This window comes from Cicer arietinum, chromosome 3 (genome assembly GCF_000331145.2).
Source record: "Cicer arietinum cultivar CDC Frontier isolate Library 1 chromosome 3, Cicar.CDCFrontier_v2.0, whole genome shotgun sequence".
NCBI classification, from domain to species: domain Eukaryota; kingdom Viridiplantae; phylum Streptophyta; class Magnoliopsida; order Fabales; family Fabaceae; genus Cicer; species Cicer arietinum.
Window position 1 is genome coordinate 30,761,415 of NC_021162.2, and position 13,008 is coordinate 30,774,422.

Consider the following 13,008-nt stretch of genomic DNA (forward strand, 5'->3'; position numbering starts at 1 on the left):
TTAAATACCAAAACACTTAGAATCATAATTAGAATTCTTAATTAACTTTTTGTTTGTTTTCATTAAAACATTAAATTGAGATTTTGTCTCAACAACTAGGACATATTAACTTTCGAAAATTGAATGATATGATGAAATCAAATTTAATTCCGACTTTTGATAAAAATTCAAATTCATGTACTACTTGCATGCTAACTAAAGTTACAAGACAACCTTTTAAAAGTGTTGAAAGAAGTTCTAAGGTTTTAGATTTAAATCACTCTGATGTATGTGATTTACATGGTTGGCCTACAATTGGTAGTAAAAAGTATTTTGTCACTTTTATTGATGATTACTCTAGATTTTGTTATGTTTATTTAATGCACTCTAAGAATGAAATTTTAGACAAATTTAAAATATTTAAAGCACAAGTAGAACTTCAACATGAAACTTTTATTAAGTGTTTTAGAAGTGATCGGGGAGGAGAGTTCTATCATCCTGAATATTTCGAGTCCACTGGTATTGTGCATCAAACAACTGCACCATATTCCCCACAACAAAATGGAATTGCAGAAAAGAAAAATAGGGTATTAGAAGAAATTGTGAATGCCATGTTATCCTATTCTGGTTAATCTAAAGGTTATTGGGGTGAAGCCATGCTAACTGCATGTTATTTGCTAAATAGAGTTCCCAATAAAAGGAACAAGATAACCCCATATGAACTCTGGAAGAAAAGAAAACCTAATCTTAACTATATAAAAGTTTGGGGATGTAGAACAATTGTTAAGGTTCCTGAACCAAAAAGAAAGAAATTGGGAGAAAGAAGAATTGAAAGTGTATTTTTGGGCTATGCTGAAAATAGCAAGACCTATAGATTCATGGTTGTTGAATCTAATGACTCATATCCTATTAACACAGTGATTGAGTCAAGAGATGCAATTTTTCAAGAAAATAGATTTAACTCAATTCCACATCCCAAGGAAACTGTATGTTCTAGTGTACAAAGCCTAGAAATTAATGTATCTAATAATGATACTTTGACATGTTCAGAACCCAGAAGAAGTAAAAGAGCCAGAAAAGAGAAAGATTATGGCCTAGACTTCTTTATGTTCCTTGTAGAAGGTACAAATGATTCCAGTAAAAGTTATGGATCAATTTGCTACAATTTAGAAAGTGACCCATACACATATGAAGAGGCAATAAAGTCTCAAGACTCTTCCTTTTGGAAAGAAGCCATCCAAGAGGAAATGGACTCAATCATGGGGAATAAAACTTGGAAATTGGTAGACCTCCCACCTGGATCCAAACCAATAGGTTGTAAATGAATCTTTAAGAAGAAAATGAAAGTTGATGGTACCATTGATAAATTCAAAGCTAGCACTATCCAAAGGGTTTACACAAAAAGAAGGTATCGACTATTTTGATACTTATGCACCTGTTGCAAGAATTGCATCCATAAGAGTGCTTTTGGCACTAGCTTCTATCTATAAATTGGTAATCCATCAAATGGATGTTAAAACTGCTTGCCTAAACGGAGAGTTAGATGAAGAGGTGTATATGAAACAACCTGAAGGATTTGTTATCAAAGGACAAGAACATAAAGTGTGTAAATTGATTAAATCCTTATACGGGTTAAAACAAGCACCCAAACAATGGCATCAAAAGTTTGATAAAGTTTTGCTTTCTAATGGATATAAAATAAATTAATCCGACAAATGTATTTATAGTAAATTTCATAATGGAAATGGTGTTATGATTTGTTTATATGTGGATGATATGTTAATATTTGGCACCAATTTAGATGAGGTGGAGAAAACTAAAACTTTCTTATCAAAAAATTTTGATATGAAAGATTTAGGTGAAGCAGATGTGATTTTAGGAATTAAAATCATTAGAGATTGAGTAAATATTGGTTTATCTCAATCTCATTATATTGAGAAAGTGTTAAAGAAATTTGATCAATTTAATTGCAAACCTGTTTCTACTCCATTTGATCAAAATGCTAGTTTACAACCACATAAAGGATGCCCTGTGGCACAACTAGATTATTCAAAGGTAATCGGATGCTTGATGTATGCCATGACCTCTACCAGACCTGGCATAGCATATGTTGTAGGCAGATTAAATCGGTATACTAGCAATCCAAGTAAAGAACATTGGCAGACTGTTAATAGAGTATTAAAATATTTAAAAGGAACAATTAACTATAATTTAATCTAAAGTGGATATCCTTCAGTTTTGGAAGGATATACATATGCCAGTTGGGTAACTTATGTTGAGGATCATGCTTCCACAAGTGGATAGATCTTCAACCTTGGTGGAGGTGCAGTTTCTTGGGGATCAAAGAAACAAACTTGCATTGCCGACTCCACCATGGCTGCAGAGTTCATTGCTCTAGCTGCAGGCAGTAAAGAGGCAGAATGGCTAACAAATTTGTTGTATGAGATACCAATTTGGCCAAAGCCAATGGCACCAGTATCCATACATTGCGATAGTCAATCCACACTATCCAAAGCATATAGCCAAGTATATAATGAAAAATCTAGACATATTGGTCTAAGACATAGCTATGTAAAGGATTTAATTTTAAATGGAGTAATATCCATAGTGTTTGTAAGAACTGAAAAGAATCTTGCAGATCCTTTGACGAAAGGTCTGACAAGGGACATAGTGTTGAAGACATCATTGGGGATGGGACTCAAGCCCATATCTAATTAATCATCAATGGTGGAAAATCGACTCACACTTGAGTAACATCAAGTCGTGAGTTCAATGATAAAAGTACACTATTATAATGATTGCAAGTACTTGAATATAGATACATCCCAAAGATTGAAAGTACTTGGACCATAAGTGTAAAATAGGAAGGTTGAGTTTTACTCTCAATGGACATATAGCATAAATTTGCTGAAATACATATTATGGGTGTATTTCTGATATAGTCTACCTATGTGAGGATGAAGTGAGGCCGCTTCTAAGAGCTAAAAGGCTTGACTCTTAAATTCTCATGAAAAAGGTACATGACACGAGACCTTAACAAATGTGTCATCTTTATAATTCTTTCGATAGTACTGAGATTTCATGTGTAAGTTGTGCACACTTGTTCTAATGAATAATTGGTTCAAAGCTTGTCTACCAATCTATTCGGGATAAGTGGAACCCGTAGCTTACTAAGTAGTGGTTCAAATCGTAAGATACCATTATCTGAAACCATGATATTTCCAAAATTATGGGACTAAGTATATTTTGAAAATGTTGGGGGATTGTGAGATATTTCCAAAATATTGGGTAATATATGTATCTATAATTGGATGTAATTAAGATGAAGTTCATGTTGGTTTAGTGGTTGTGTTCAATGTTTGTTAACACAAGGTTCTGTGTTCGAATCACGTCTGGATGTTGTTTTTTGGATAAATTCAGCCTTGAAAAGACGCGATTGTTCATTAAAAATGAAAAGGCACATGGTGGATCAAACCCGTGTCCTTCTCGCGAAACAGAGGCACTTGTTTGCCACCAGACCATTGCAATGCTTTGGTAAATATCTGAACATTCTTTCCAAGTGACATTATTTTTCGTATAAATAGGGTCACTTTGGATAGAATGCAAACAACAAATTCAAGTAATTGCCATCCATTTTCTTTCACTCATTCTCATATACTGAGTCAACTTATTCTTTTCTAATGCATGAGAAAAGAATAGGTAACATTATTTTGTAACATACTATTGAAAGATATTCTTGGTGTGATAGTGCAAATCATATCAAGGTTTCCAAAGTACCCTGAAGGGGATTCGTTGGTTATCTCATTTGCATCCGATTGGTGGAGGAGAATCGAACCTAAAGGCTAGTGCAACAACACGCTTTGGAATTTGCTACATATAATCTTCATCAACAACTTCACTAGTAAAGTCTTGTAGCAATTGTCACCAACACAGATCCAACAGTTTTGTAGACACGATGGGTGGTGGTTATGAGTTTTGTAGAACTAGAGAAATGAAGGACAAAGTAGCAGCAGATGCAAATGTCATGTTTTTGAGGTATTAACTATTCCAATTCCAAATATACCAAAAAGTCATTAATTCATCAAATTCCAGAAGTTCATAATATCAATATCACTTGAACAAATATTTAGTTACCATAGAGTGTAGTAATACACTCTCTAACACACATTCTAACACTTTTTTTTTTTCTATTAATTGAAATTCACATGAGTCATATTAAATTATGAGGGTCCTATTTAAATTTAGTTGGACTTATATAAATTTCAACCAATAAAAAAAATGTGTTGAGAATTGATGTTAAAGAATATATTATTAGCATTTATTCGTAAATTTAACTTTGTTCATGGGAAAAATAACCCTTTTTTCTCAATTTTGATGATTTCATTGAGTTCAATGACTCAATTTCCATCATGCCCAGAAATCAAATTCAACCACAAACAATGACCCAGATGCAAGAACAATACGACAATCAACTATCATTTTTAACAAATTGCAATTATTAGGGTTATAGAGAATATTTTCTTTGTAGTGTTCTTAAGAGACATAAGAGAAATGACCCAGAAACGTGAAAATTAAGGTAAAAATTAGAATAAAGGAAACTTAAATATTTTTACTTACGAAGTTTTCCGTATCAATTTAGTCCCTGCGTCCAAACATGAACTACCTCGTATGACTTTAATGTTGGACGTCAACATGTATAACATCTGTCAATTGATAGTTAGAAATTGAACGATAGAGTAGTCTATTGACTCGTTCTTTCATACACCCTGAAGAAATCAATCTTATGACATGTTTAAGAAACTCAATTATCAGTCAAGTGTGTATCATTATATATTGGTAGTAGAATAATTTTCTCTCTCTTCATTTTATCAGGAAATTGATATTAAAATCCATCAAACAAAAATCTTAAACCAATTATGCAAAAGATTCTTTCATATATAGTTGGATATACTATGAACTATAAATTATGATAGCCAATTGTTAATTAAATATGTCAACTAACCACTAACTATTAATAATGTGCCAACAATTAACATACTGATGCACCTAAATCAATACATGAAATTCATCAAGTATTTCATATATAGCACCACCTAATTCCTTTTTATTTTTTTTTAAGATTAAGTAAACAGAAATGTCATTGCTTATTGACATAAAAACATCTCTTCAAATTTATATAGCTATATAGCTCTTTACAGTACATCATAAAGATATACATTATCATATTCAATTCATTGAAAGCTTCACCTTCCAACATGTTTTTATATAAATACACATAGATTTCACTAAAATTCAAACTTTTCCATTTGCTGCTATAGCAGGACTAGCCTTCCTCCTCCTCTCGCTAAAGCTGCGACACGAAACCAAATTTGGAAGACAACACTGCACAGGTTCTCTTATGCATGGTGATGATTCGTTTTCATCATTAATAGTGTTTCTTTCAATGCTACTACATGAAGAGTTACCACCTGAGATATAAGGAGTACTTTGTGCAGATTTTGTAGTAAGAATATCATGTATGATAGTTGGTTTAAGTAGTTGATTTTGTTCATTGGTTGAAGTTTTTTCAACTTCATTGTTCTGGTTTTCTCTCACACTTTCTCTGAAAAGTTCCAACAAATTCTTTTTCTTTTCTGTTGGATATGGTTTAGGAACTATATCCTCAGAAGGGGTTTTATTGATGATAGAAGTTGCAAAATTGTGGTGCAATGGAGTGGTGCCACGTGATGGGGTAAAATCTGGATAGAAACAGAGAAATTCACATGTTGATTAGGGGGAGAAGAGTCATGAAAAACATTGAAAATTGAAATATATGAAACACAAATACTGACACTGACACGGAGACACTAATCGTAAATAATTTGAGAAAATAGAAGTGATCGACTGATCAAATGTAATTACATATGTGAGACACCAACATGTGTCAGACACTCGACATGATATCAATCTAAAGTGTCGATGCTACGTAGAGAAAAACTAGAAAAAAAAGATAGAAATATCTTTAGGTTCTAACTAGAGTTCTACATTCTTCACAAAAATGGTTAAAAATGATGGTTAAGCTACAATGTCTATGATAACAGACTACGATCCTCTTCAACCCCTCTATGGGTCCATCGCCTTAAACCTCAATTGTTGGATTAATATAATAACTCAACGATTAGATTAATCCAACAATTGAGATTTAGATGGAGTAACAGGAGAACCTTCATCCCCTCCTTTCAAATCTCAATCGTTGGATTAATCTAATAGTTGAAATCTCTCTCATACTTTAAGTTAATACAACCACTGATGTTTGGTTGGAGGAGCAAGAGAGCCTCCATCCCTTATATCCAAATCTCAATTGTTGGATTAATCTAATAATAGTGAATCTCCCTGTGTTTAAATTAATACAATGACTGAGGTTTGGTTGGAGCTGCCGAGGATCAATCTCCCAAAGAACTACAGAAAGGAGAAAGTATTGGAAGATATCCTTACCACCATTGACACTGTAGAAATCGTCTTCACAATCCGAGTCTAACCAACCCTTGGAATCAAAAAATGCTTCATCTTTGCTAGCTATATGGTAAAGTTCAAAAGATTGTGTAAGAAAAACTGAGAAATGGCACAGGAATATTACAAAAAATTAAACATGTGAAGGAGTAGCTTTGATAAAAGAAAACTAATTAATACAATCAGTGAAATAATAAGTTGGCTTCTAGAATGTGGAGTATTACAACAGGAGGGGAGTGGCACAAACCTTTTTACTGACAAATAATTCATCTGACTCTATGAAGTACTAATACAGGTACTGGATGTGACACAAACACTGATATATATATAATTTGAGAAAACACAATAAATGATTACAATGACCAAACATGTCTTCAATCTAAAGTGTCAGTGCTACGTAACATCAGTCCTTTAAAAAAGTGTTAGACAACTTGCATGAAACAAGTCCCTCTATTCCTTTTCGACGGATATTTAAGATATAGGCACATAGATTAAAAACTCATTAATTGATATGTATTTAGATTAAAATACCCTAATTTAATTCTCTTTATTTTTAAACCAATAAAGGGTGCAACTAAAGAAATTACTAAGTCTTGAATTTCTATAACATCAATAATTTTCAAACAAAATCAAAATGCTAAAAATATCATTAGAAAAGTAATGCAGGGAGTACTTGTTATTAGGCCACTGTGACAAGTTTTTAAAAAAAGGGTTACTGTAACAAGTTGCAGTTCATAGAACTTGCCATGTGACTTCATTTCCATCACAATACATAAACACTTTTGTGTAAATAAGTACTTTAACAAATTTGAACTAAAGTTGGCAATCATTTGTTGCTAAAACAATAGTCTATTTTCTGTTTTAGTGTGCTAGGAAGCCCCAACCACAAAATAAAACATAAAACGTCCTATTAATAACTAAGAAGCAATGAATGTTAAGCATATGCAAGAAAAGAACAGATTACAGCATTTGTACATTTCTCTTGTTTTGCTATAGGAAAGCATAAAAAAGAGTTATAATGACCTACCGACCCAATTTTACCTTAATTTATATTATATTAAATATCAAAACTTTGTTTCACCTAATTTATATTGAAAGGTAGAGTTATTAACTACTCTACTTGACCATCTCTTTGTGGTCCATAAGTTGAAGTAGACTGCAAATATGGATAATTCTAGGTGAGAAATGAGAGTTTTGTTTTTTGAATAGGAAAGTGTTAGTATTAGTTTTGAGGTCAGTAAATGTTAGTATATCAGTTGTTATTCTATATTTTTTTCCCTTCATCAGGATTACCCAACCTACCCAAATATGAGAGTTTTTATTCACAGCTAGAGATATAGCCATCAGAGTGGTGCTAAAAGGATAAAAGCTCCAAAAGAGGACCATGTTCACTTCTAAGCACTAACAGATTACCACAAAAAACAGATAATACAATAACTGTCACAAAATCCTCCATAACATGAAACTCAAAATCACATATAGCCATCATTGTCTTTAAAATAACCATGGTGCATGATATTATACTATCTGTGTCCTTAACCCAATGTTCTGGTCTGCTTACATCGTTTATCGATGTTGACGACAACGGAAGGCCAAAAATTTGTCATATAAACATGTCATCGCGGCCTATGGTGTCGCCATGGCAGGCATCCTTCACAAATTGCCTATGAGGTTGTAAAAATATCCACCACACAATTCTTACATGATATCACCATGGCCGCCATTTAATGATACTGTTGTTTGGTCATATTAATTTCAACACTACACATCAAGTTTATCTGAACCTCTTGCATACCACCACAACCACCACAGAGAGAGAAAGAGCTCAAATTTCAAAACAAAATCTTTAAGGACACTCAAGAGGTTTTATTTTTCTCCATATTTTAAAACAAATCATTTGTATCATGAATTCCTTCCTTATAAGTTACTCAAACAGAAAATTTATATAGATAAAAGTTACTAACAAGCCATTTAAGAAACAAAAGTATAAAAGAAGTGGTAGATATTTGAGTTCTTTAATCATTTGATCGAGGTTTGATTCATTGCTGATACATATAGAAAAACATATGTTGAGGGAGATTACGTCATTAAATAAATTTTAGTTACCTTAAAAGGATTAGTCTCGGGCGTAGAGATATTTTGGTTTACAATTTTTTTAAAAGAAAAAATTAGACAACAAAGTCATACATACTTCAACTAAAAGTAGTCAAAATTTATCTATAATTCAACAAACTAACAATCAAAATTCTTAGTATCTACCCTAATAAATTGCTGGTGTCCATACTTTCCGTTAAATTTCTACCAACAACAATCACATATATTAAGCCGTTTTCACATTAAATAGGGTCTTCTGTACACTATCATGAATTAAGTTCTAAGGTAGGCCAACAACCACATAAATCTTTCTATTTGACCTTATAGGGAATTGTATTTTCAATAGTCACCTCATCCAGTTGCAGATTTCATCCTTTGGATAATGATGAAAGACTCATATTCTAAGTTGTATTTTACTATGTTGCAAAGATACGATAGGAATATCGGATACGAATTCGATGCCATCATGTGGACTGTGATATGAAAAGACCAGAATATTTTTTCTACCAACTATTTTTTTTGTTAAATAATAAAATTTTATTTATACAAACGGTCAACTGTAAATTTTTTTAAGACCGTTGATAAATCATAACTCTTAAATCATCAAGATTGTTAGACTTAAATCAAGATTACTTTAAAAGTCACACAAAGACTAGTTGTGATATATCAAAAGTGTAAAACTTTTACCGTATAAAAATGAATCTCTAAATAATAATAATATGAAATATCATGTGTTAGTACAGCAGAAATTGAATATTAAAAGTAAATCATATAAGCCATTATAAGCAAGTTAATTAAAAACACATAAAGAACAACATAAAAAAAATTAAAAAAAAAAAACTCAAGCATGAAGATTAATAATTAGATAGTCAAATCATCAAAGACCCCACAAAACATGAAATCACTGGTCAACAGAAACGTTCATAAAAGTGAAAAGTCTCAGTTCTGATGAGAAATATATCAATAAAAATAGCATCTTTATATGATGATGATGATGATGATGCATGAGAATCAAAAAAAGAAAGACCCTACCATTGAAGGTGGTGGTTGATCGAGAAGGTGACTTAACAGCAACATCTTGAATCAAAAAGTTATCATTTTTAGGATTTTCCTTGATGGGTGATGGAAGAATCACAAGTTCATCAACAGTTTTAGAACAAAATGAGTTTCTATGAACAGAAGAACAAGAACCCATATCACAAAATCACTCTTTTTTTGGAATAACCACAATTCAACTTGAAGAAGAAGAACCTTAAAGCATATAAAAAGGGTTCATGATATGAAGAAAAAGAGAAAGTGGAGTCTAAGTGAGAGAGGAAGAGAGGTAAAGAATGAGCAAAAGAGTGTGAGAAGAAGAGGGTGTTTGGCGTTATGACAAAGGTGTAACAAAAAAATGCGTTAAGAAAGAAAAGTGAAACCCCCAATGGGAGTGGAAAAACAGAGAAAGTTTAAGAGTTGATTGGACTTCAAAGGAAAGGGAAATAGATAGATTCTAAATAGATTTGTATCTTTATTAAAGTCATTAAATTAATGGTTTATTTTAATTTTATTTATTACTCCATTCATGGTCAAATAAATGCTTATTTGACTATTTCACTGAAAATAGTAAATATAAAAAGGAATAATGATATTATTTAATTATTTTTATTAATTGTTGATATAAATTTAATTATTATAAATGTAAAATAAAATAATAATATAGTGATGAATCTAGTATAAAGTAGAAAGTACAGAGAAAAAATAAAAATAAAAATCGAGTTAGAAATTGAAAGGGATGGTCTTTTGATAATTTTTATTTTTTTTTATAAATTTGACACTTATTTTAGAATAGTGAAAAGAGAGCATTTTGCTGTAAGTATCAATTAATCATGTCTCTATTTATATGATCATTTAATATTTTTAAGATTTATTAAGAAAAGTTACTAGTTGAATTATATATATATAATTTGTATATGACTATTATCAAATTATTTTTTGTATATGATATATTTAATATTAACTTTTTATATTCAAAGACAATTTAATAAAATTAATAATGAATATATTTGCTTATATAAAAAAGAATATATTTAAAGAAAGAGTAATAAATGTATTTGTTATAATTAAAGGTATAAAGCATCTTAAAATTAATACTTGACAAATATCTTAAAGGAATCTCATAATTAAAAAAATAAAATATTAATTTATTTATCAACGATAGATATTATTTATTTTATTTTTTAATGTAAATTATACATAAAAAATGAATCTAATTTATTTTTTAAACATAACAATTCTTATATCTAGAGTGAATTATTTGGATATTATATTTAATATCTAATCGTTTGAAAATGCATCATTTATTTTATATTTAATTACTTTTCAAGTAATGTAAATGTGAAATTAGTCTCCTCTCATAGGTATATGTATCCATATTTTTAATGGGTACAAAAGAGTTCTAATAAGAGTTATTTTTCTAATATTTAAAAGTTATAATTTTATAATTTTTTTCTTCAAGTAAAATAAGTATTTTCTACGAACTCTTTATATTGAACATGATCATAATAGACAGTAAAATTTCATTCAAGAGTTTTATTGTTGCTTTATTCTTAGGGCTGCATCTAAATCTAAATTTAAGACATTTAATTAAGCTGAAAAAATCTAAACCATTTGATAAAAAAATTGTTTACTTTTGGAGCGAAGTATATAAAGAAAATAATAATGCGTGAATGGAATAATGCAATGTGTTACACTGAATTATAGAGGGCAAAGTTATGTCAAAGATAGGACAAAGCAGTGTGTAGTGTGTGGGGTGTCTCATGAGTCATGATCTCATGAATGCTACCTGTGATGTGTGTAGTTATAGTTACAATACTGTGTTGTATGTGGACACTTCGGTGATGGCCCCACAGTCAGTCACATGAAAATGGAGTTTGTTTGAAATTTGGAATTGGTATTGGAATTGGAATTGGAATCGGAATCGGAATTGGAATCAAGGACTCTACTTTAGTTAATCACAAGCTTTAAATATAACCATTTTTTTATTCATTAAATGATAACCGCTGATTGATTACAATATATGATTTTTTATGGTTTAAAATCTCTAGATCGTAGGAAAACGAGATTTTAATAATCTAGAATTTGAGTATTAAATGAATAAAACCTGACCAAAAAATATTCTAGTTAGAATTTCTATTAATTTCAACTTAGTAATCAATCTTCCTTTATTGTTTCGATTAATTAGTAATCAACATTCTATTTCATACTAAGTGTTGTGTTAAAAATATTTCATTGATTTACATTAATGAAATACTAACAAGTATTGTATGAATACTTATTAAAAATATTCAATGAAAAATATATTAAAAGTTGTATTTTCATTTCAAAGAAAATTTAATTTTTGTTATTTTTAATATTTTTTATTAAGTGTCTTTTGAACGCTTATTATATTAAAATATCAATGAAATATATATTACTTTTTATTTTTAATGTTATCCTTTGTGTTTAATTTTTATTTCACTGGATACTTGAAATGCTTATATATCCAAGACTTTATGCAAAAAAATATTTCTTTTAATTGTTATTATATGTATTTTGGGCTAGATTTAGATTAAAGCGGTTCAAATTCATCAAAGAAATGTGAAAATTATATTTTATTCTGACAACTCGAGTTGCACCACATTTATAATTTTCATTCTTTAATTTTTAAAAAATGTTGTCTTCAATAGAGCACAACTAAAATGTTTTTCTGATCATTCTTCAAATAATCAGAATCTTCTACAACCATTCTTCCATCAATCTAGTTTTCTGTTGAGAATTTTTGCAAAGCATTTTATACTTAAAAAATGAATGCTCTTGTCTTGATATATAAAAGACGGGTCCAGATTTAGATGATGAATTCAATTTTGATTGTTTGAAAAGTGACAATGTGATCTTTGTATGGATATGCATGTTTATGCTTGATTTCCTATCTTTGAATAAATCACTCATAAACACAGATTAAATGATAATATGATCAGAATTATAATTAGTGGTTTAATTAACTATTTGATTTATCTTTAAAACACTAATTAGGGATTTTGCTTCAACATCACATCATAGTCTTCCAGAAATAAGTTGATCAAACAATCACATTGAAGAGCATTGGTAATATGTTTCTTCATATCCATCATCTTTCTAGCAATGAAGGTTGACCAAGGTACCTTATGAAATCAACCACATTAGAAAAGTATTAGCCTCAATCATTCTTGCATAGTCATACTCTCAAACATCCAAACATTTTTTACAACCCAATGTAGTAACCTATACTCAGATTTCATCTTTCCAACAAAAAAAAAGTTTACCATTTTCAAATTCATTCAGAGATATTTTGAAGGAAAATAATTTTATTGTAGCCTTCAAAATTTTGTAAGTATCTTAAGTAACAACAATCTAGTACACTTTATCTTTCCAAACATTAACATCAGT

General features: G+C 30.2%; 1 protein-coding gene across 2 annotated transcripts; it reads right to left on the reverse strand.

Moving 5' to 3' along the window:
• Positions 1-5,104: 5,104 nt before the first annotated feature.
• LOC101515425 (uncharacterized protein At3g27210) lies at positions 5,105-10,045 on the reverse strand. Of its 2 annotated transcripts, none has more exons than XM_004515914.4 (3): positions 9,595-10,045; positions 6,454-6,534; positions 5,105-5,717 (listed from the first exon to the last, which is right to left on the reverse strand). In XM_004515914.4, the coding sequence occupies exons 1-3, from the start codon at positions 9,755-9,757 to the stop codon at positions 5,272-5,274; spliced, it is 690 nt and encodes a 229-aa protein (XP_004515971.1). In that variant the 5' UTR covers positions 9,758-10,045; the 3' UTR covers positions 5,105-5,271. The 2 variants fall into 2 exon arrangements, with proteins under 2 accessions (XP_004515971.1, XP_073221711.1); XM_073365610.1 differs by lacking the exon at positions 9,595-10,045 and adding an exon at positions 8,030-9,544.
• Positions 10,046-13,008: the final 2,963 nt, after the last annotated feature.

Bases quoted from the DNA above. Each gene is read 5' to 3' on its own strand.
- LOC101515425 (XM_004515914.4), bottom strand. From the start codon at position 9,757: ATGGGTTCTTGTTCTTCTGTTCATAGAAACTCATTTTGTTCTAAAACT. The intron at 6,535-9,594 runs GTAGGGTCTTTC...TTTACCATATAG, and splicing joins ATCAACCACCACCTTCAATG to CTAGCAAAGATGAAGCATTT. The intron at 5,718-6,453 runs GTAAGGATATCT...GTTTCTATCCAG, and splicing joins TTTCTACAGTGTCAATGGTG to ATTTTACCCCATCACGTGGC.